General features: G+C 33.0%; 1 protein-coding gene across 2 annotated transcripts in view; it reads right to left on the reverse strand.

Moving 5' to 3' along the window:
* Positions 1 to 25,163, reverse strand: part of LOC133653268 (histone deacetylase 7-like) — a 103,981-nt gene that overhangs the window by 72,231 nt on the left and 6,587 nt on the right. For both annotated transcript variants that reach the window (XM_062052362.1, XM_062052361.1), the window contains exons 4-8: positions 16,894 to 16,994; positions 12,968 to 13,090; positions 12,779 to 12,888; positions 7,016 to 7,117; positions 2,411 to 2,573 (exon numbers count right to left, since the gene is read on the reverse strand). In XM_062052362.1, the coding sequence (XP_061908346.1) occupies positions 2,411 to 2,573; positions 7,016 to 7,117; positions 12,779 to 12,888; positions 12,968 to 13,090; positions 16,894 to 16,994 (599 nt within the window). The remainder of the gene's footprint in view (positions 1 to 2,410; positions 2,574 to 7,015; positions 7,118 to 12,778; positions 12,889 to 12,967; positions 13,091 to 16,893; positions 16,995 to 25,163) is intronic.

The raw sequence follows: 25,163 nt of genomic DNA on the forward strand, positions 1-25,163 counted from the left end.
TTTCCTTTTTAATGATTTTTTCAACGCAAAAAATGTGCCTTGGCTCAAAAAAGGTTGAAAAAGACTGGCTTACACTATGCCAGGGGTGTCCAAAGTGTGGCCCGGGGGCCATTTGCGGCCCCCAGCTAATTGTTTACCGGCCCGCCACACATTCAGCAAAAGTTTAAAAATTGATAGTATTGCAAAAATTAAAAAAAAACATTTAAAAAAGTGGAATGAGGTGAAATCTAACGAGAAAATGTGCAATGTTGACACAAAGCTGCCATGCAGGCTGTTTTTTTTTCTTTTGTCTTTCTTTATTTTTCTTTCTTTTTTTGCCATGTTATAATGAATTATTACTTCAAAAATGTCACTTTAAAATGTTTTATATGTGGGAAAAATATATAATCTAAAAACATCAAAGATTTCTTTGACAAAAGAGCATAAAACAAACAAAATAATAGTTCAAACGTAAAATGGACAGATATATCTGAAGTTGATCTCGTAACTTAAGTTTTAAAAGTAAAAGAAACCTAATAAAAATGTATCACTTTATTTTATTTATATATTTATTTTTTTAATTTTTTTTATTTTTTTGAAAGTAAAAAAAACCTAATAAAAATGTATCACTTTATTTTATATATATTTTTTTATTTTTTATTTTTTTGAAAGTAAAAAAAAACTAATAAAAATGTATCACTTTATTTTATTTATTTTTTTCATTTTTTTGAAAGTAAAAAAAACCTAATAAAAATGTATCACTTTATTTTATTTATTTTTTTATTTTTTTTATTTTTTTGAAAGTAAAAAAAAATTAATAAAAATGTATCACTTTATTTTATTTATTTTTTTTATTTTTTTGAAAGTAAAAAAAACCTAATAAAAATGTATCACTTTATGAGTGGGGGACCTTTTGGATCCCAAATATATTTAGTGGGATTTTATTAATATTTTCACTGATTTCTCAAAAATATTAAAGAATTAAAATCAATGGTGTCCTGCATTATTGATCTTTTAAGGCTCTAATTACTAAATACTGCATATTTCCAGTTTTTGCTATAAAAAACAAAGTTGTCTTTGACAGAAAAGCCATAAAACTTTTCCCCAAACCTTACTTTTTATCAACCTGGAGTTGGTATAGAGATTTACTGTAAGCGTTAAATAAAAAATAATAATAATAATTTGACTTATTTTTAACGTTTTAATGACTGAGACTAGGGATGTCCGATAATGGCTTTTTGCCGATATCCGATATTCCGATATTGTCCAACTCTTTAATTACCGATACCGATATCAACCGATATATGCAGTCGTGGAATTAACACATTATTATGCCTAATTTGGACAACCAGGTATGGTGAAGATAAGGTACTTTTTAAAAAAATTAGTAAAATAAGATAAATACATTAAAAACATTTTCTTGAATAAAAAAGAAAGTACAACAATATAAAAACAGTTACATAGAAACTAGTAATGAATGAAAATTAGTAAAATTAACTGTTAAAGGTTAGTACTATTAGTGGAGCAGCAGCACGCACAATCATGTGTGCTTACGGACTGTATCCCTTGCAGACTGTATTGATATATATTGATATATAATGTAGGAAGCAGAATATTAATAACAGAAAGAAACAACCCTTTTGTGTGAATGAGTGTAAATGGGGGAGGGAGGTTTTTTGGGTTGGTGTACTAATTGTAAGTGTATCTTGTGTTTTTTATGTTGATTTAATAAAAAATAAAAAATAAAAAAATAAAAAATTAAAAAACGATACCGATAATAAAAAAAAACGATACCGATAATTTCCGATATTACATTTTAACGCATATATCGACCGATAATATCGGCAGGCATATATTGTGTGGTTGCCATATAAAAACATCAAAGTTTTATTTGACAAAAGAGCATAAAACAAACAAAATAATAGTTCAAATGTAAAATGGACAGATATATCTGAAGTTGATCTTGTAATTTAAGTGTGAAAAGTAAAAAAAAACAACTAATAAAAATGTATCACTTTATGAGTGGGAGACCTTTTGGATCCCAAATATATTTAGTGGGATTTTTAGGTGTTGAATAAAGGAACCATAATATTAGAGCCCGAGCATCACGACAAGCTCATAAAGAAGCAGGACTAGATCAGTAAAGACTAGATGTAGTAATATATAGTGTAATAAAGAAGCAGGACTAGATCAGTAAAGACTAGATGTAGTAATATATAGTGTAATAAAGAAGCAGGACTAGATCAGTAAAGACTAGATGTAGTAATATATAGTGTAATAAAGAAGCAGGACTAGATCAGTAAAGACTAGATGTAGTAATATATAGTGTAATAAAGAAGCAGGACTAGATCAGTAAAGACTAGATGTAGTAATATATAGTGTAATAAAGAAGCAGGACTAGATCAGTAAAGACTACATGTAGGTGTCTCACCAGAGAGGAGCGGAGCATGCACCAGTCCGGAGGGCTCCAGGATGATAACAGGGAGGCGAGGGCTGAGCTGATCCTCTCTGCTCAGGGGCAACCACACCTGTGGGGTCCCGGCTGCGACCATGGGCACTCCACCCACTTTCAGAGGGGACAGCTCTCCTTCAACCTGCACACAATATTAACACAGTCAAATAATAAATAATAAGTAATAAATATAAGGGCCATTTTGTAGCGTCCCGGAAGAGTTAGTGCTGCCAGGGGTTCTGGGTATTTGTTGTGTTGCGTTTATGTTGTGTTACGGTGCGGATGTTCTCCCGAAATGTGTTTGTCATTCTTGTTTGGTGTGGGTTCACATATTTGTAACAGTGTTAAAGTTGTTTATACGGACACCCTCAGTGTGACCTGTATGGCTGTTGACCAAGTTTGATTTGCATTCACTTGTGTGTGTATGAAAAGCCGTAGATATTATGTGACTGGGCCGGCACGCAAAGGCAGTGCCTTTAAGGTTTATTGGTGCTCTGTACTTCTCGCTACGTCCGTGTACACAGCAGCGTTTGGAAAAGTCATACATTTTACTATTTGAAACCGATACCGATCATTTCCGATATCACATTTTAAACCATTTATCGGCCGATAATATCGTCAGTCGGATATTATCGGACATCTCTAACCGTAAGTATCACTAGTTTACACACGTTTTCCCTCTTTTTGTGTATTTTCTGACTGTGTTTTATCAAATAGCATTATAAATTAATATTATTATGAAGTTATACTGTCTAGTAGTAGAGCAAAAAAACAGCACTTTACTTTACAGTGGAAACCTACGGAAAGGGACATGGGGGAATTTTATTTTTTATGACAACGGTATATTATTATTATTATTTTTTTTTATACATGTATCTCGTGCGCACGAGAAACTTTTTATAAAGTTATAAAAAAAAATATATATATATATATAATTTTTTTTTAGACATGTATCTCCTGCACACGAGAAACTTTTTATAAAGTTATAAAAAAATATATATATATATATATATATATATATATATATATATAATTTTTTTTTAGACATGTATCTCCTGCACACGAAAAACTTTTTATAAAGTTTTAAAATATATATATATATATATATATATATATATATATATATATATATATATATATATATAATTTTTTTTAGACATGTATCTCCTGCACACGAGAAACTTTTTATAAAGTTATAAAAAAATATATATATATATATATATATATATATATATATATATAATTTTTTTTTAGACATGTATCTCCTGCACACGAGAAACTTTTTATAAAGTTATAAAAAAATATATATATATATATATATATATATATATATATATATATATATATATATATATATATATATATATATATATATATATATATATATATATATATATAATTTTTTTTTAGACATGTATCTCCTGCACACGAGAAACTTTTTATAAAGTTATAAAAAAATATATATATATATATATATATATATATATATATATAATTTTTTTTTAGACATGTATCTCCTGCACACGAAAAACTTTTTATAAAGTTATAAAAAATATATATATATATATATATATATATATATATATATATATATATATATATATATATATATATATATATATATATATATATATAATTTTTTTTTAGACATGTATCTCCTGCACACGAGAAACTTTTTATAAAGTTATAAAATAAAAATATATATATATATATATATATATATATATATAATTTTTTTTTAGACATGTATCTCCTGCACACGAGAAACTTTTTATAAAGTTATAAATATATATATATATATATATATATATATATATATATATATATATATATATATATATATATATATATATATATATATAATTTTTTTTTTAGACATGTATCTCCTGCACACGAGAAACTTTTTATAAAGTTATAAAAAAATATATATATATATATATATATATATATATAATTTTTTTTTAGACATGTTTCTCCTGCACACGAGAAACTTTTTATAAAGTTATAAAAAAAAAAATATATATATATATATATATATATATATATATAATTTTTTTTTAGACATGTATCTCCTGCACACGAGAAACTTTTTATAAAGTTATAAAAAAAAATATATATATATATATATATATATATATATATATATATATATATATAATTTTTTTTTAGACATGTATCTCGTGATCACGAGAAACTTTCTCGTGATCACGAGACACCGTAGTTTCTCAAAAAAATTATATATATATATATATTTTTTTTAAACATGTATCTCGTTTTATAATTTATAAAAAGTTTCTCGTGCGCATGAGATACATGTGTAAAAATTTTTTCAAAAATTAAAAAATAATTTACATTTTTTTTGCCCCTATGTCCCTTTAGGGCAGACCTGGGCATTCCGCGGCCCGCGGGCCACATCCGGCCCTTTGTGCGTCCCTGTCCGGCCCGCGTGAGGCCAATTATAAATTACAAAATACATTTAAAAAAGTATCTATGTCGAGTGTGCAATACAACGGTGCTGCTTTTGTTTTGAAAATCGTTATTTGTATTACTTCCGTGTGGACGTATGCGTGTGCGTGGTTGTGAGTGAATGTGAACAGCTGCTGTAAAGTTGAAAAAACATCTATGTCGTGCGCGCAATACAACTGTGCTGCTTTTATTTTGAAAAGTATTATTTATGGGCGTGTGTCCATGTGTAACCTGTGAGTGAAGGTGCACATGCAGCGACAAGTGATGCACGCTTTACACCCGAGACGCTAAAAAGAGAAAAGTTGATGAGGAATGGCGTGTTTTCAACAAGACATGGACTGCCAAGCAACGTTCCCTCTAAGGTGCGCGCCTGCGCAATTGCGCACTGCTCAAACGTCCTTTGCGCGCAGCAAGTATATGCCGCGCACCAAATCAAATCCCATCTGAATTCTAAACAAAATAAACATATTTATTCTATGTAATTTTGCAATGCAACTTTGAGTGACAGTGACAACAAGCGGCCCTAACGGTGTTGGTCAACACCGTTCAATTGAACACCGTTCAATTATTGTAACGTCTATCGAGATGCTTTGAGGACAGGAATTATATCCATCACTTTATTGAGCAAAACTGTTTATATTCGGACATAACCACACCAAAAACATGAGTAAAACAATTCTATCTGGAAAAACTAGTCATTTTCTGCCGTACAAACCAGGCCAAAACCAACTTGTCATCTGTCACCAACACGCATAGCACTAAACCACTGGTGCGTTTATGGCCACACAAAAAGTCGGACAACTCAAACACCACACAAAGTTACACTATGACTCCTCAGTCATACGTGTGCTTATTTTACTGTCATTTATTATTAATGTTAATTTATTTATATTAGTCATGGAATGCTGTTACACACACTATGTTGAAGTATTACTATTATTATTAATTATTATTATTATTATTATTATTTATCTTACGGTATATATCAAAAATAATATTGAGCAAAATTTAATTGAAATATTGTCGATGTGGCCCTCCAGCAGTGCTCGGGTTGCTCATGCGGCCCCCGGTAAAAATTAATTGCCCACCCCTGACATTAGGGGCTCCGTAGAAACCAATAATGTAAATAGAATACATTATAGTGAGGTGTAATTGGAAAAAAAAAAAAAAACCCAGTGATATAAAGTTACCACACCTAGAGTAACTTTATAAACAAAACAAATTAAACAGATCAAAATATACATATAAGATATATGAAGTACATTTCATTTTTTTTAATTCTGCATTGTAAAAATAACTTTCCACTTTACCTAAAAAATATTATTGGTACTGAATTCTACACTGCAAAAAGTGAAATGTAAGTAAGATGAAATATCTCAAATAAGGTGATATTTGCTTATTTTCTGTCTGATAAGATCATTCTTCTCACTAAGCAGATTTTATGTTAGAGTGTTTTACTTGTTTTAAGTGTTTTGGTCCTAAATGATCTCAGTAAGATATTACAGCTTGTAGCTGAGATTTGATGAGCTATATTGAGTAAAACATGCTTGAAACTAGAATATCAACTGTTGCATCAACACTCACAAGTAGAAAACTACTTTTTTAAAGTCATCATTTCTTATTTCAAGCATGAAAAAAAAAAATCATGACTTTGACACAATTGTGTCTCATAATTAAAACAGCCAAATGGACTTTGCTGTTTTATTTTCAATGAAACAATAGAAAATAGGTACTCATATAGTAGTACAGTTGTTATTAACGAGATTATACTTATTTTAAGGTATTCTTGGCTTCATTGAGGTTAGCTCATTTTACTTGTTTTGGAAAGTCTTGACAAGCCAAATGTTCTTGTTCTATTGGCAGATAATTTTGCTTAGTTCAAATAAAATACCCCTCATTTTTTCTTGTTTTTAAACACTGACTTTTTGCAATGTAACAAAGGAAATGGATGTATTTATTTATTATTCAAGGTATTTTAGTGTGATTATCAGTCTGGCTTGAATATTTTGATTTTTTTTAAAGTTATTTTAGCACAATTATTAGTCTGGCTACTCCTCTGGTGGCCTATAATAACAAAATAACGTATATGCTGGTGAAAATATTGCCGCGTGTTTGTACCCTGGCATTGGCTGGTAGTCCCAGTGTGATGGTGGGCAGGGTGGAAGGACTCTGGATGGTGAAGTTAGCCAGCGTGCCGTCTCTGAGCAGCAGCTTCTGTGCCTGGAAATGCCAAAGATGGAGTTACTTGTCCGGATTAAAAAAATACTATACACTAGGGCTGCAACAACTAATCGATTAAATCGATTAAAATCGATTATAAAAATAGTTGTCGATTAATTTAGTCATCGATTCGTTGGATCTATGCTATGCGCATGCGCAGAAGCTTTTAAAAAAAAAAAAAAAAAAAAAAATTTTTTTTTTTTTTTAAATAAACCTTAATTTATAAACTGCAACATGTACAAACAGCTGAGAAACAATAATCAAAATAAGTATGGTGCCAGTATGCTGGTTTTTTTCCAATAAAATACTGGAAAGGATAGAAATGTAGTTTGTCTCTTTTATCCGATTATTAATCGATTAATCGAAGTAATAATCGACATATTAATCGATGATCAAATAAATCGTTAGCTGCAGCCCTAATATACACCCAAATGTCATACTCCTAAAAGTTAATAGAGAGCTCTGAACATGAACCTAATGAGATGTTGTAGCTTTAAACCTCATGAATAGCATAAAGCACACAGCAGGTGTGAAACCGGTTGCTATGTTTTTAGACTTGTTTGTGATTAAATCAATTATGTATGAAGAGCCGACGGGCTAGTGTGCCGCTGCATTAAACATTTCATTACTCATGAGCGTCAGGAGCCAGGACACAATCCATGCACATGAGGCGAGTGTTCCTAAAATATGTGCTTCTTTGAAACGCTTTGCTTTTCCCAGCCCTCACATCAAAAAACTGGCTTCCTGGAAGATGTGAATGTGAATTATGAATGTGAATCAAACAGCAGAAAAATGCACACCCAATTCATGTAATACACAATATATGCACATTTTTATGGAAAGTAACATTCTCTACTAAAATGCATCTCAAGTAGGGATGTCCGATAATGGCTTTTTGCCGATATCCGACTCTTTAATTACCGATACCGATATCAACCGATACCGATATCAACCGATATATACAGTCGTGGAATTAACACATTATTATGCCTAATTTGGACAACCAGCTATGGTGAAGATAAGGTACTTTTTTAAAAAATGAATAAAATAAAATAAAATAAATAAATTAAAAACATTTTCTTGAATAAAAAAGAAAGTAAAACAATATAAAAACAGTTACATAGAAAGTAGTAATTAATGAAAATGAGTAAAATGAAGTGTTAAAGGTTAGTACTATTAGTGGAGCAGCAGCACGCACAATCATGTGTGCTTACGGACTGTATCCCTTGCAGACTGTATTGATATATATTGATATATAATGTAGGAACCACAATATTAATAACAGAAAGAAACAACCCTTTTGTGTGAATGAGTGTAAATGGGGGAGGGAGGTTTTTTGGGTCGGTGCACTAATTGTAAGTGTATCTTGTGTTTTTTATGTGGATTTAATTAAAAAAAAACAAAAAAAAACCTGATACCGATAATAAAAAAACCGATACCGATAATGTCCGATATTACATTTTAACGCATGTATCGGCCTGCCGATATTATCGACATCTCTAATGTTGACACAAAAGCTGCCATGCAGGCTGTTTTTTATTTCTTTTGTCTTTGTTTATTTTAATTTTTTTTGCCATTTCTCAAAAAAAAAAAAAAGACAAAAAATCTATGTTAAAATGAATTATTACTTAAAAAATATTCACAAAATATTGCATATATTGTGTGGTTGCCATATAAAAACATCAAAGTTTTATTTGACAAAAGAGCATAAAACAAACAAAATAATAGTTAAAATGTAAAATGGACAGATATATCTGAAGTTGATCTTGTAATTTAAGTGTGAAAAGTAAAAAAAACAAACTAATAAAAATTTATCACTTTATGAGTGGGAGACCTTTTGGGTCCCAAATATATTTAGTGGGATTTTATTGAACTTTTCACTGTGATTACTCAAAAATATTACATAATTAAAATCAATGGTGTCCTGCATTATTGATCTCTAATTACTAAATACTGCATATTTCAATTTACTATAAAAAACAAAGTTGTCTTTGACAGAAAAGGCATAAATAAAACCTGTTGTTTTTTTTTTACTTGATATCAACCTGATATATAGATATACTGTAAAAAACAATAATAATTAGGGATGTCCGATAATGGCTTTTTGCCGATATCCGATATTCCGATATTGTCCAACTCTTTAATTACCGATACCGATATCAACCGATACCGATATCAACCGATATATACAGTCGTGGAATTAACACATTATTATGCCTAATTTGGACAACCATGTATGGTGAAGATAAGGTACTTTTTAAAAAAATTAGTAAAATAAGATAAATAAATTAAAAACATTTTCTTGAATAAAAAAGAAAGTAAAACAATATAAAAACAGTTACATAGAAACTAGTAATTAATGAAAATGAGTAAAAAGAAGTGTTAAAGGTTAGTACTATTAGTGGAGCAGCAGCACGCACAATCATGTGTGCTTACGGACTGTATCCCTTGCAGACTGTATTGATATATATTGATATATAATGTAGGAAGCAGAATATTAATAACAGAAAGAAACAACCCTTTTGTGTGAATGAGTGTAAATGGGGGAGGGAGGTTTTTTGGGTTGGTGCACTAATTGTAAGTGTATCTTGTGTTTTTTATGTGGATTTAATAAAAAATAAAAAAAAATAAATTTAAAAAAAATGATACTGATAATAAAAAAACGATAATTTCCGATATTACATTTTAACGCATTTATCGGCCGATAATATCGGCAGACCGATATTATCGGACATCTCTAATCTCAAGTATGAATATACCGTATTTTTCAGACTATAAGTGGCAGTTTTTTTCATAGTTTGGTGCGACTTATACTCAGGAGCGACTTATGTGTGAAATGATTAACACATTAGCGTAAAATATCTAATAATATTATTTAGCTCATTCACGTAAGAGACTAGACCAGAGGTGTCCAAAGTGCGGCCCGGGGGCCATTTGTGGCCCGCAGCTAATCGTTTACCGGCCCCCCACACATTCTGCAAAAATTGCAAAATCGATAGTATTGCAAAAATTTAAAAAAAACATTTTAAAAAAGTGTAATGAGGTGAAATCTAATGAGAAAAAGTTGCAATGTTGACAAAAGCTGCCATGCAGGCTGGTTTTTTTTCTTTTTATTTTTTTTGCCATTGTTCGAGAAAAAAAAAGAAAAAAAGAAGACAAAAATCTATGTTACAATGAATTATTACTTAAAACTAGAGATGTCCGATAATATCGGTCTGCCGATATTATCGGCCGATAAATGCGTTAAAATGTATTATCGGAAATTATCGGTATCGGTTTTTTTTATTATCAGTATCTTTTTTTTTCTTCTTTTTTTTCCTTTTATTTTTAATTAAATCCACATAAAAAACACAAGATACACTTACAATTAGTGCACCAACCCAAAAAACCTCCCTCCCCCATTTACACTCATTCACACAAAAGGGTTGTTTCTTTCTGTTATTAATATTCTGGTTCCTACATTATATATCAATATATATCAATACAGTCTGCAAGGGATACAGTCCGTAAGCACACATGATTGTGCGTGCTGCTGCTCCACTAACCTTTAACAGTTAATTTTACTCATTTTCATTCATTACTAGTTTCTATGTAACTGTTTTTATATTGTTTTACTTTCTTTTTTATTCAAGAAAATGTTTTTAATTTAGTTATCTTATTTTATTTTATTCATTTTTTTAAAAAGTACCTTATCTTCACCATACCTGGTTGTCCAAATTAGGCATAATAATGTGTTAATTCCACGACTGCATATATCGGTTGATATCGGTATCGGTTGATATCAGTATCGGTAATTAAAGAGTTGGACAATATCGGCATATCGGATATCGGCAAAAAGCCATTATCGGACATCCCTACTTAAAACATTTAACAAAATATTGCATATATTGTGTGGTTGCCATATAAAAACATCAAAGTTTTATTCGACAAAAGAGCATAAAACAAACAAAATAATAGTTCAAACGTAAAATGGACAGATATATCTGAAGTTGATCTTGTAATTTAAGTGTGAAAAGTAAAAAAAACAACTAATAAAAATGTATCACTTTATGAGTGGGAGACCTTTTGGATCCCAAATATATTTAGTAGGATTTTATTTAATTTTTCACTGTGATTACTCAAAAATATTACAGAATTAAAATCAATGGTGTCCTGCATTATTGATCTTTTAGGGCTCTAATTACTAAATACTGCATATTTCAGTTTTACTATAAAAAACAAAGTTGTCTTTGACAGAAAAGGCATAAAACCTGTTGTTTTTTTACTTGATATCAACCTGAAGTTGATATATAGATATACTGTAAAAAAAAAACAATAATAATTAGGGATGTCCGATAATGGCTTTTTGCCGATATCCGATATTCCGATATTGTCCAACTCTTTAATTACCGATACCGATATCAACCGATATATACAGTCGTGGAATTAACACATTATTATGCCTAATTTGGACAACCAGGTATGGTGAAGATAAGGTACTTTTTAAAAAAATTAGTAAAATAAGATAAATAAATTAAAGACATTTTCTTGAATAAAAAAGAAAGTACAACAATATAAAAACAGTTACATAGAAACTAGTAATGAATGAAAATGAGTAAAATGAAGTGTTAAAGGTTAGTACTATTAGTGGAGCAGCAGCACGCACAATCATGTGTGCTTACGGACTGTATCCCTTGCAGACTGTATTGATATATATTGATATATAATGTAGGAAGCAGAATATTGATAACAGAAAGAAACAACCCTTTTGTGTGAATGAGTGTGAATGGGGGAGGGAGGTTTTTTGGGTTGGTGCACTAATTGTAAGTGTATCTTGTGTTTTTTATGTGGATTTAATAAAAAAAACAACAACAACAACAACAAAAAAAACGATACCGATAATAAAAAAACTGATACCGATAATTTCCGATATTACATTTTAACGCATATATCGGACATCTATAATAATAATAACTTGACTTATTTTTAACATTTTAATGACTGAGACCCTTGATTGGTCCCCGGGGGCCCTAAAGGTAAAAAAAAAAAAAATCTATATATTTTGTTATGGTTTGAAAATGAAAAATATCAAAATGGCCCCCGTATGCTTAAATTTTTTCCATGCGTGGCCCTCAGTGGAAAAAGTTTGGACACCCCTGGACTAGACGTTTTTGTTTCATCTGACATCACATGGACAAAGATAAGACCTTCTGGAGGAAAGTTCTGTGGTAAAGTGGTAAAGGAATGGCTAAATCAGGCTAGAATGAAGGTTTTTACCCAAAGTCCCGACTTAAGCGTGTGGACAATGCTGAAGAAACAAGTCCATGTCAGAAAAGCAACACATTTAGCTGAACTGCACCAATTTTGTGGTCAAGTGGTCAAGCAGAAGCTTGTGGATGGCTACCAAAAGCGCCTTATTGCAGGTCAACTTGCCAAGGAAGCAAATATTAACATTGCTGTATGTATACTTTTGCCCATTTTTCAGTAGAGCCATAATGAATTCATAAAAGAAGCAAACTTCATGAATGTTTTTTGTGAGCAACAAGTATGTGCTCCAATCACTACATCACAAAAAAATAAGAGTTGTAAAAATGATTGTAAAGTCAAGACAGCCATGACATGATGTTCTTTACTTTTGACCAGGACTGAATGAAGGCTTCCTAAGTTGTGGAGTATGTTCACCTCATGCGAGAGTCCGCCTGCAGATGGCAGCAGCCCGTTTTCATTGGGAAAAGTGTCATTAGGCGAGCTGCAGCCTGAGGCTGGAGTGCTGCTGCTGCTGGGTGAGGAGTCTACTGGGACAGGAGGGAAGGAATTAGTCCAAATGTATTAGAAATATTCACATATAGCAGTAATTGAGGCGTCCGTTACCCAGTGTATCAGGTACTCTGTGTCTGACAGTGGGCGGGGCGCTCTCTTTGCGGGTGAGCGGGCTCTTTCGGGTGTTGAGATGCTTCTTGAGCTTGTGCTTGACTTTCAGATTGGGCTCAGACGCTGACAAAGTCAACAATACGGAGGTGAGTTGCAGTATGTTTGACTTCAGTGATATTGTTGTGTATTAAAGGCCTACTGAAATGAATTTTTTTTATTTAAACGGGAATAGCAGATCCATTCTATGTGTCATACTTGATCATTTTGCGATATTGCCATATTTTTGCTGAAAGGATTTAGTAGAGAACATCGACGATAAAGTTCGCAACTTTTGCTCGCTGATAAAAAAAAGCCTTGCCTGTAGCGGAAGTAGCGTGACGTCACAGGAGCTAGTATTCCTCACAATTCCCCGTTGTTTACAATGGAGCGAGAGAGATTCGGACCGAGAAAGCGACGATTACCCCATTAATTTGAGCGAGGTTGAAAGATTTGTGGATGAGGAACGTGAGAGTGAAGGACTAGAGTGCAGTGCAGGACGTATCTTTTTCCGCTCTGACCGTAACTTAGGTACAAGCTGGCTCATTGGATTCCACACTCTCTCCTTTTTCTATTGTAGATCACGGATTTGTATTTTAAACCACCTCGGATACTATATCCTCTTGAAATGGACATTCAAAGTGACTGAACATGTAAATACACGATTAATAATATTCAGCTTTGTGAAGCTAAAAAAAAAAGAAGCTAACCTAGCTACGTAGCCAACGTGATAGCATAGCAGTCTCAAATGCAGATACAAACTACATTTTAAAAAAACCCTGACTGGATGGATAGACAGAAGATCAAAAATACTATTAAACCATGAACATGTAAATACACGATTAATAATATTCAGCTTGGCGAAGCTAAAAAAAATAGAAGCTAACCTAGCTACGTAGCCAACGTGATAGCATAGCAGTCTGAAATGCAGAAAGAAACTAAATAAAAAAAAACCCTGACTGGATGGATAGACAGAAGATCAAAAATACTATTAAACCATGAACATGTAAATACACGATTAATAATATTCAGCTTTTCGAAGCTAAAAAAATAGAAGCTAACCTAGCAACGTAGCCAACGTGATAGCATAGCAGTCTCAAATGCAAATACAAACTAAATAAAAAAAAAACCCTGACTGGATGGATAGACAGAAGATCAAAAATACTATTAAACCATGAACATGTAAATACACGATTAATAATATTCAGCTTTTCGAAGCTAAAAAAATAGAAGCTAACCTAGCTACGTAGCCAACGTGATAGCATAGCAGTCTCAAATGCAGATAGAAACTCAATTTTAAAAAAACCCTGACTGGATGGATAGACAGAAGATCAAAAATACTATTAAACCATGAACATGTAAATACACGGTTAATAATATTCAGCTTGGCGAAGCTAAAAAAACAGAAGCTAACTTAGATGCGGCGGCGGGCTTACTCACTGTAGTGCGTCTGCTATCCTGCTCAAAACACAACACAACCTCCTGGTTGTGTTGCTGCAGCCAACCGCTAATACACCGATCGCACCTACAACTTTCTTCTTTGCAGTCTCCATTGTCCATTAAACAAATTGCAAAAGATTCACCAACACAGATGTCCAGAATACTGTGGAATTTTGTCGAAGAAAACAGAGGTATTTGAATTGGGTCCAAACACTTCCCTTGTAGTAAGTCGCCTAGACTACTGCAATGCACTTTATGCTGGCATTAGCCAAAAAGTTCTCTCCCGGTTGCAGTTAGTCCAGAACGCGGCAGCACGACTTTTAACAGGGGCCAGGAAACGTGAGCATATAACCCCAATTCTTCGGAGTTTGCACTGGCTCCCTGTTCATTTTAGAATTGATTTTAAATCCTTGCTGTTTGTTTTTAAAGCTTTACATGGACTGGCACCTCAGTATATCTCGGACCTCATCCAAATTTACACTCCTGCGCACGCTCTGAGGTCCGAGAGCCAGCTCCAGCTCGTGGTGCCCAGGACGAGACTCAAAACCAGGGGAGACAGGGCCTTCTCTGTGGTCGGCCCTAAACTCTGGAACACTCTGCCCCTCCATGTTCAAACTGCTTCCACAGTGGAGTGTTTTAAGTCTCGTCTAAAGACCCACTTTTATTCTTTGGCTTTTAACACTACGTGAGTTGTGTGGTCTTCTGTCCTCTGTTGTCCTGTGTGGTTAGGGTCAGGGTTATAAATTTTGATGTCTATTTTACTGTTTTAATTGGTTTTACCCTTTAAAATCGTTTTTAATCATATTTATTTTTTATATTGTCTCTGTATTGGTTTTCTATTCATTTATTCTTTGTTTTTATTCAGTCAATGGTGTAGCATAATATTGTTTTTAATATTGTTTTTAATATAGTTTTTAATATTGTTTTTAATATTGTTTTTAACATGGCTGTGCAGCACTTTGGAAACATTCTTGTTGTGTAAATGTGCTATATAAATAAAGTGGATTGGATTGGATTGGATTGCCCTCGTGACGTCACGCGCATACGTCATCATACCGCCACGTTTTCAAGCGGAAGTTTCCTGGGAAGTTTCAAATGTCACTTTATAAGTTAACCCGGCCGTATTGGCATGTGTTGGCTACTGAAAGCCACTACTAGCGACCACGCAGTCTGATAGTTTATATATCAATGATGAAATCTTAACATTGCAACACATGCCAATACGGCCGGGTTAACTTATAAAGTGACATTTTAAACTTCCCGGGAAATATCCGTCTGAAAACGTCTATGTATGATGACGTATGCGTGTGACGTCACTAGCTAAACAGAAGTATTGGTACCCCATTGAATCCAAAACAAACAGCTCTGTTTTCATCTCAAAATTCCACAGTATTCTGGACATCTGTGTTGGTGAATCTTTTGCAATTTGTTTAATGAACAATGAAGACTGCAAAGAAGAAAGTTGCAGGGGGGATCGGTGTATTAGCGGCTGGCTGCAGCAACACAACCAGGAGGACTTTGACTTGGATAGCAGACGCGCTACCCGACGCCGACCGCATCTATGATCGGGTGAAGTCCTTCGTCGCGCCGTCGATCGCTGGAACGCAGGTGAGCATGGGTGTTGATGAGCAGATGAGGGCTGGCTGGCGTAGGTGGATAGCTAATGTTTTTAGCATAGCTCTGTGAGGTCCCGTTGCTAAGTTAGCTTCAATGGCGTCGTTAGCAACAGCATTGTTAAGCTTCGCCAGGCTGGAAAGCATTAACCGTGTATTTACATGTCCATGGTTTAATAGTATTGTTGATCTTCTGTCTATCCTTCCAGTCAGGGGTTTATTTATTTTGTTTCTATCTGCAGTTGCTATCACGTTAGCTCAGTAGCTAAAGTGCTTCGCCGATGTATTGTCGTGGAGATAAAAGTCACTGTGAATGTCCATTTCGCGTTCTCGACTCTCATTTTCAAGAGGATATAGTATCCCAGGTGGTTTAAAATACAAATCCGTGATCCACAATAGAAAAAGGAGAGAGTGTGGAATCCAATGAGCCAGCTTGTACCTAAGTTACGGTCAGAGCGAAAAAAGATACGTCCTGCACTGCACTCTAGTCCTTCACTCTCACATTCCTCATCCACGAATCTTTCATCCTGGCTCAAATTAATGGGGTAATCGTCGCTTTCTCGGTTTGAATCTCTCTCGCTGCTGGTGTAAACAATGGGGAAATGTGAGGAGCCTTTCAACCTGTGACGTCACGCTACTTCCGGTACAGGCAAGGCTTTTTTTATCTGCGAACTTTATCGTCGATGTTCTCTACTAAATCCTTTCAGCAAAAATATGGCAATATCACGAAATGATCAAGTATGACACATAGAATGGATCTGCTATCACCGTTTGAATTTAAAAAAAATCATTTCAGTAGGTCTTTAAACAGAATGCAAGAGTTTTCTGAAATGTTACCTGCCCGGCGTAGTGGCGTTCTTTCTGAGCCCTCAGAGGAAGGCTGTGACGGAGAGGAGACCAGAGGTTGGGACGGAACATTCGGGTCTGGGCCCAGTTTTCTGTGGGAACACACAAAATTAACATTTGATGCGAGCAATATGAGGAGCTCTGGATATCAAACATTAAGATGGGTCAAACGATATTGTGATGCTGTGTCCCGGAGGGGTGTAACGGTACGTGTATTTGGATTGAACCGTTTCGGTACGGGGGGTTCGGTTCGGTTCGGAGGTGTACCGAACGAGTTTCCACACGAACATTTAAAGTAGCCGCCTAAGCTAAAGTCTTAACAAGTCTTAACCACCCACACAACCATCTGATTGGTTACATACAGAGCGGTAACAGCCAATCAGAAGTGCGTATTCAGAGCGCATGCAGTCAGTGCTTAGTTTAGCAGGTAATCATCAGGCTGCGGACTCTCCCCAAATGATAATAAACACCTCCCAGTCAACTACTAGTAACATCACTATGAGCTTCAGCTCGCTCGCAGTCCTGGCTTGAGGTGAAGGCTAATTCGCTCATTTTGCGGTGTGTGTGCGTGTGTGTTACGGACAGCAAAGCCCTGTCTGTCTGTTATTTCACTTTACCCTTTTCTGTGTTGATTGAGCTGTGTTGAAGCAGCAAAAAAGGACATTATGTTAAATGAAGAGTTTCTGTCTCTGATAGTTGATATAATAATGTAAGTGAATCATTAAGCCTACATGAACTCCATGGTGTTCAGGGATGAATAGTCTCTCCTATTGCTATTGTACTATTTTTTCAGCTATAGTTACATTAATCATTAGTAATGTAGCAGCCTAGTTTTGAATGGCAGGGTCCCTGCTATCACATGTTGATAAAAATTAGGGATGTCCGATAATGGCTTTTTGCCGATATCCGATATTCCGATATTGTCCAACTCTTTAATTACCGATACCGATATCAACCGATATATGCAGTTGTGGAATTAACACATTATTATGTCTAATTTGGACAACCAGGTATGGTGAAGATAAGGTACTTTTAAAAAAAAATTATAAAATAAAATAAGATAAATAAATTAAAAACATTTTCTTGAATAAAAAAGAAAGTAAAACAATATAAAAACAGTTACATAGAAACTAGTAATGAATGAAAATGAGTAACATTAACTGTTAAAGGTTAGTACTATTAGTGGAGCAGCAGCACGCACAATCATGTGTGCTTACGGACTGTATTCCTTGCAGACTGTATTGATATATATTGATATATAATGTAGGAAGCAGAATATTAATAACAGAAAGAAACAACCCTTTTGTGCGAATGAGGAGGGAGGTTTTTTGGGTTGGTGCATTAATTGTAAGTGTATCTTGTGTTTTTTATGTTGATTTAATTTAAAAAAAAAACAACAACAAAAACGTTACCGATAATAAAAAAAACGATACCGATAATTTCCGATATTACATTTTAACGCATTTATCCCTAATAAAAATATAACATTTACATAATTAAAAATCAACTCCAGGCTTTCCAAATGCTGTAATAAATTAAGCATGACGAGTTGACTTGAAACTGTTTAATGTTGCACTTTTTATATGTAAAAGAAACATTTTGTCAATTTATTTAATCTGAGCAACAACTTGAGGCAGTTTAATGTTGATTAACGTGGGCAGAATTATTATAGTGTTCCCAATGTTAAAAGGATAAAGCCATTGTTTACAAATTTGGTAAATAAATAACTAGGGATGTCCGATAATATCGGCCTGCCGATATTATCGGCCGATAAATGCGTTAAAATGTAATATCGGAAATTATCTGTATCGGGTTTTTTTTTGTTTTTATTAAATCCCCATAAAAAACACAAGATACACTTACAATTAGTGCACCAACCCAAAAAACCTCCCTCCCCCATTTACACTCATTCACACAAAAGGGTTCTTTCTTTCTGTTATTAATATTCTGCTTCCTACATTATATATCAATATATATCAATACAGTCTGCAAGGGATACAGTCCGTAAGCACACATGATTGTGCGTGCTGCTGCTCCACTAATAGTACTAACCTTTAACACTTCATTTTACTCATTTTCATTCATTACTAGTTTCTATGTAACTGTTTTTATATTGTTTTACTTTCTTTTTTATTCAAGAAAATGTTTTTAATTTAGTTATCTTATTTTATTATTATTTTTTTTAAAGTACCTTATCTTCACCATACATGGTTGTCCAAATTAGGCATAATAATGTGTTAATTCCACGACTGTATGTATCGGTTGATATCGGTATCGGTAATTAAAGAGTTGGACAATATCGGAATATCGGATATCGGCAAAAAGCCATTATCGGACATCCCTATAAATAACCAAAAAATGTATATTTTGTTGTTTTCTTACTTTACCGAAAATGAACCGAACCGTGACCTCTAAACCGAGGTACGTACCGAAACGAATTTTTTGTGTACCGTTACACCCCTCGTGTCCCGCCATACCTTGACGTGTGTGTCACTTTAAGAAAAGAAAAAAAAACACGTAATGGAAATGAGGAAAAGGAACACATGTGGGATGATTTTAATGCCAAATAAGGCAACTGTTCTTTTCCTGTTCACTATTTAGCTCACCGTTCATATTCCTTTCTGCACAGCCATTTGTTTTGGGGGGGGTGGGGGGGACTTTTGTGTTTGCCAACTATTCATTTTATTTCCAGGTCAAATGCAGGGATTTTTTTTTTTAATCCAGTTGACTGCACCATTATGAAACACCAACACAATATTGGTGCAGTGCCAATACAGCCGGTGAGTGTGCCACACACTCGCTGAAGTAAGGAAGAACTACAGATGGGAATTAGCGTTTAGCTCCTGTAAATCTGGTGCAGCCATTGATTCTTTATGAAAAGTATGTCGTGGACATTTAGACTTAGAGCGGCAGGAAGTAACCCTCCACAATAAAAGTCTTTGCACTGTATGCATGTTTTCAATGGATATTTTAAATATGGGTTACACTTCCTTTTTACTGTCATTCAAATTTGAACTTTACAGTACAGATAAGAACGAAATGTCATCGCATGAGCTCATGGTAGTGCGGGATAAAAAAGCAATAAATAAGATATAAATAAATAGATGACTGTACAGATAAATATATTGCACTTTTGCATATGCATCCACGTTTATGGATTTATGTTATATTGTCTTTATATTTATATTATATACACCGTGCATAAACTCATAAAATAATGTTTACATTGTCATCATTAGTGTAGATTCTGAGCAAATAACTAACTGTATCCATCATAAAAAAAACAGTTTAAAAATTGCACATTAAAATGGTCAAAGGTAAAAATGCTCACATATCAAATACAATTTTATTGTAAAGTATTTTGTGTATTTTTATTGGATAGTAGTCTGTTTATTTCAATTCTTATTTTGTATCTTTATTACTTCTTGTGTAATTTGTTTTCATCCCATATTTGTTTCCACTACCGCACTTTAAAGTCCTTAATCTTGTCATATGCAAATATAATGACAATAAAGTCCATTCTATTATATTCTATTGTAAAAAAATACAAAAAAATATATATAAATGTTATAAATTATAATAATACAAGTATTACTACTACTACTAATACTATTACTAATAATAACAATTATTATTATTATTACTATTATCTAGAGATGTCCGATAATATCGGCCGATATATGCGTTAAAATGTAATATCGGAAATTATCGGTATCGTTTTTTTTTATTATCGGTATCGTTTTTTTTTATTATCGGTATCGTTTTTTTTTGTTTTTTTTTTATTAAATCAACATAAAAAACACAAGATACACTTACAATTAGTGCACCAACCCAAAAAAAACATTCACACAAAAGGGTTGTTTCTTTCTGTTATTAATATTCTGCTTCCTACATTATATATCAATATATATCAATACAGTCTGCAAGGGATACAGTCCGTAAGCACACATGATTGTGCGTGCTGCTGCTCCACTAATAGTACTAACCTTTAACACTTCATTTTACTCATTTTCATTCATTACTAGTTTCTATGTAACTGTTTTTATATTGTTTTACTTTCTTTTTTATTCAAGAAAATGTTTTTAATTTATTTATCGTATTTTATTTTATTCATTTTTTTTAAAAGTACCTTATCTTCACCATACCTGGTTGTCCAAATTAGGCATAATAATGTGTTAATTCCACGACTGCATATATCGGTTGATATCGGTATCGGTAATTAAAGAGTTGGACAATATCGGAATATCGGATATCGGCAAAAAGCCATTATCGGACATCCCTACTATTATCATTTTATTAGAGAAGTTGCAAAGATCCTGACACAACCTCCTTGGCGGAGGTAATCCTACACATTCTCAAACTGTGGTATGCTAGCTCTATCTAGTGGTACGCCAAAGAATTACCTCATTAAATACTCAAAGGCGTAAAATTGACAGTGTAAATATTACATATACTTGTTGAATAAAACCTCCGCCTTGTTTTGAATGACTACTTATGCCTACTATGCTAACGCTGTGTTGTAATGTTGGTCGTTTTGGTGGTACTTGGAGAGCCAAGTGTTTTCTGAGGTGGTACTTGGTGAATAAAGTTTGAGAAGCTTTGCTATAGAGCCGTGATTCTCAAACTGTGGTATGCGGGCTACGTCTATTTAATCAAGAATCACTTGATTAAATATTTAAACACAGTGATACTGTTCAAAGTGTGTGTACTGTTACATTGGCCTAGAACAGGGGTCACCAACGTGGTGCCCGCGGGCACCAGGTAGCCCGTAAGGACCAGATGAGTAGCCCGCTGGCCTGTTCTAAAAATAGCTCAAATAGCAGCACTTACTAGTGAGCTGCCTCTATTTTTTAAATTGTATTTATTTACTAGCAAGCTGGTCTCGCTTTGCTCTACATTTTTAATTCTAAGAGAGACAAAACTCAAATAGAATTTGAAAATCCAAGAAAATATTTTAAAGACTTGGTCTTCTTTTGTTTAAATAAATGCATTCATTTTTTTACTTTGCTTCTTATAACTTTCAGAAAGACAATTTTAGAGAATAAATACAACCTTAAAAATGATTTTAGGATTTTTAAACACATATACCTTTTTACCTTTTAAATTCCTTCCTCTTCTTTCCTGACAATTTAAATCAATGTTCAAGTAAAAAAAAATTTTATTGTAAAGAATAATAAATACATTTTAATTTAATTCTTCATTTTAGCTTCAGTTTTTTCGACGAAGAGTATTTGTGAAATATTTCTTCAAACTTATTATGATTAAAATTCAAAAAAAATATTCTGGCAAATCCAGAAAATCTGTAGAATCAAATTTAAATCTTATTTCAAAGTCTTTTGAATTTCTTTTAAAATTTTTGTTCTGGAAAATCTAGAAGAAATAATGATTTGTCTTTGTTAGAAATATAGCTTGGTCCAATTTGTTATATATTCTAACAAAGTGTAGACTGGATTTTAACCTATTTAAAACATGTCATCAAAATTCTAAAATTAATCTTAATCAGGATAAATTACAAATGATGTTCCATAAATTATTTAAAAAAAAATTTCAAAAAGATTCGAATTAGCTAGTTTTTCTCTTCTTTTTCTCGGTTGAATTTTGAATTTTGAAGAGTCGAAATTGAAGATAAACTATGTTTCAAAATTTAATTGTCATTTTTTTCGTGTTTTCTCCTCTTTTAAACCGTTCAATTGAGTGTAAATATCATTAATTATTAATAATAACATAGAGTTAAAAGTAAATTGAGCAAATTGGCTATTTCTGGCAATTTATTTAAGTGTGTATCAAACTGGTAGCCCTTCGCATTAATCACTACCCAAGAAGTAGCTCTTGCTTTCAAAAAGGTTGGTGACCCCTGGCCTAGAATATTAAACATATAGTACAGGCCAAAAGTTTGGACACACCTTCTCATTCAATGCTTTTTCTTTATTTCCATGACTATTTACGTTGTAGATTGATCACTGAAGGCGTCAAAACTATGAATGAACACATGTGGTTGACAAAAAAACGGCGAAATAACCGAGAACATGTTTTATATTCTAGTTTCTTCGTCGATGAGCTTCAAGCACACCTGTGAAGTGAAAACCGTTTCAGGTACCTCTTGAAGCTCATGGAGAGAATGCCAGGAGTGTGCGAAAATGTAATGAGAGCAAAGGGTGGCTATTTTGAAGAAACTAGAATATAAAACAAGTTTTCAGTCTTGATGTGACAATCTACAACAGTGGTTCTTAACCTGGCTTGGATGGAACCCTAGGGGTTCGGTGAGTCGGGCTCAGGGGTTCGGCGGAGGTCAAGACACACCTGAATCATCGTGTAAATAAAAACTTTTCCCTATCGGCGTATTACGGATACGGCAACAGCTGACTGGTTGGCAGGTGTGTCATTTGTTGTGAGTTTATGCACTGTGTTCAGGGTTTCCCACACATTCATTTATTTGTGGCGGCCCGCCACGAAAGAATTACGTCCGCCACAAATTAAAAACAATTTAAAAAAACCTTCTTTTTTTTTTTTCTTTTTTTTTTTTCTCCTCTCCAGCTTCTCAGGCAAATCATATAGTTGATGTAGATGCCCATATAGGCTGTTCACATTTACTTTACAAAAGAGAAGTGTAGGATACTTCTCTTGTTGCCTTATTTGTATTTGACCACTACTGTTTTCTGTTTATTTGTTACTGACTGTGGCAAGACACCTCTGCCTCTGTTTCACTTTATGTTGCTGGTAAATAATATGGTTGTAGTAGTAGGCTAAAGTTAAATTATTTGGTATGCACTAATTAAAGGGGCAGAGCTTTAAGAGACATTTTAGCTTTTATATTTTATAAGATATATTTGTTGTAAGAACCACAATTAATAAATATATTTCAGTGAATAACTTATTGTTCAAATCTGTATATAAATATGTACATAAAGTGTTGTAATTATATTGTAAAATGGATGGATAGATGGACGTTTAAAACAAAACTGTTATTATTAATTAGTAAGTATACATTTTTTGAGCCTTTTTAGAGAAAATCAAATCATTGTAGTAAATTATGCAAATTACTCGATGAATGATGTCATGGTGACCACGCCCATAGCCACGCCCCCACCGCCACAGGTATCTTGGCAGTTTATGGGAAACACTGGTGTTGGTTTTGTTGTTTGAACAAGGTGATGTTCATGCACGCTTCATTTTGTGCACCAGTAATAAAACATGGTAACACTTTAGTATGGGGAACATATTCACCATTAATTAGTTGCTTATTAACATGCAAATTAGTAACATATTGGCTCTTAACTAGTCATTATTAAGTACTTATTAATGCCTTATTCAGCATGGCCTTATTATAACCCTAACCCTCTAACCCTCTAACCCTAACCAAATAACTCTAAATTAAATATTTGATACTTAGAATATGTTCCCCATACTAAAGTGTCACCAAAAAACATATAACTTTGTCTTGAATTTGAAAGACAAACAACATATTATTTTTCACTAAAGAAGGGTTGGGTGAATGCGCATATGAAACTGGTGGGGTTCGGGACCTCCAACAAGGTTAAGAACCACTGATCTACAATGTAAACCAGGGGTCACCAACCTTTTTGAAAGCAAGAGCTACTTCTTGGGTAGTGATTAATGCGAAGGGCTACCAGTTTGATACACACTTCAATAAATTGCCAGAAATAGCCAATTTGCTCAATTTACCTTTAACTCTATGTTATTATTAATAATTAATGATATTTACACTTAATTGAACGGTTTAAAAGAGGAGAAAACAATAAAAAAAAAAAAAAAATAGTTTATTTTCAATTTCGACTCTTTAAAATTCAAAATTCAACCGAAAAAAAAGAAGAGGAAAACTAGCTAATTCGAATCTTTTTGAAAAAATAAAAAAAATTATTTATAGAACATCATTAGTATTTTTTTCTGATTAAGATTCATTTTAGAATTTTGATGACATGTTTTAAATAGGTTAAAATCCAATCTGCACTTTGTTAGAATATATAACAAATTGGACCAAGCTATATTTCTAACAAAGACAAATCATTATTTCTTCTAGATTTTCCAGAACAAAAATTTTCAAAGAAATTCAAAAGACTTTGAAATAAGATTTAAATTTGATGCTACAGATTTTCTAGATTTGTTTTTATAGTTTTATATAAACTATAAAAACTTGAAACAGAATAATTGTTTCGAATTTTAATCATAATTAGTTTGAAGAAATATTTCACAAATATTCTTTGTCGAAAAAACAGAAGCTAAAATGAAGAATTAAATAAAAA

This window comes from Entelurus aequoreus, linkage group LG07 (assembly GCF_033978785.1).
Source record: "Entelurus aequoreus isolate RoL-2023_Sb linkage group LG07, RoL_Eaeq_v1.1, whole genome shotgun sequence".
Taxonomy (NCBI): Eukaryota; Metazoa; Chordata; class Actinopteri; order Syngnathiformes; family Syngnathidae; genus Entelurus; species Entelurus aequoreus.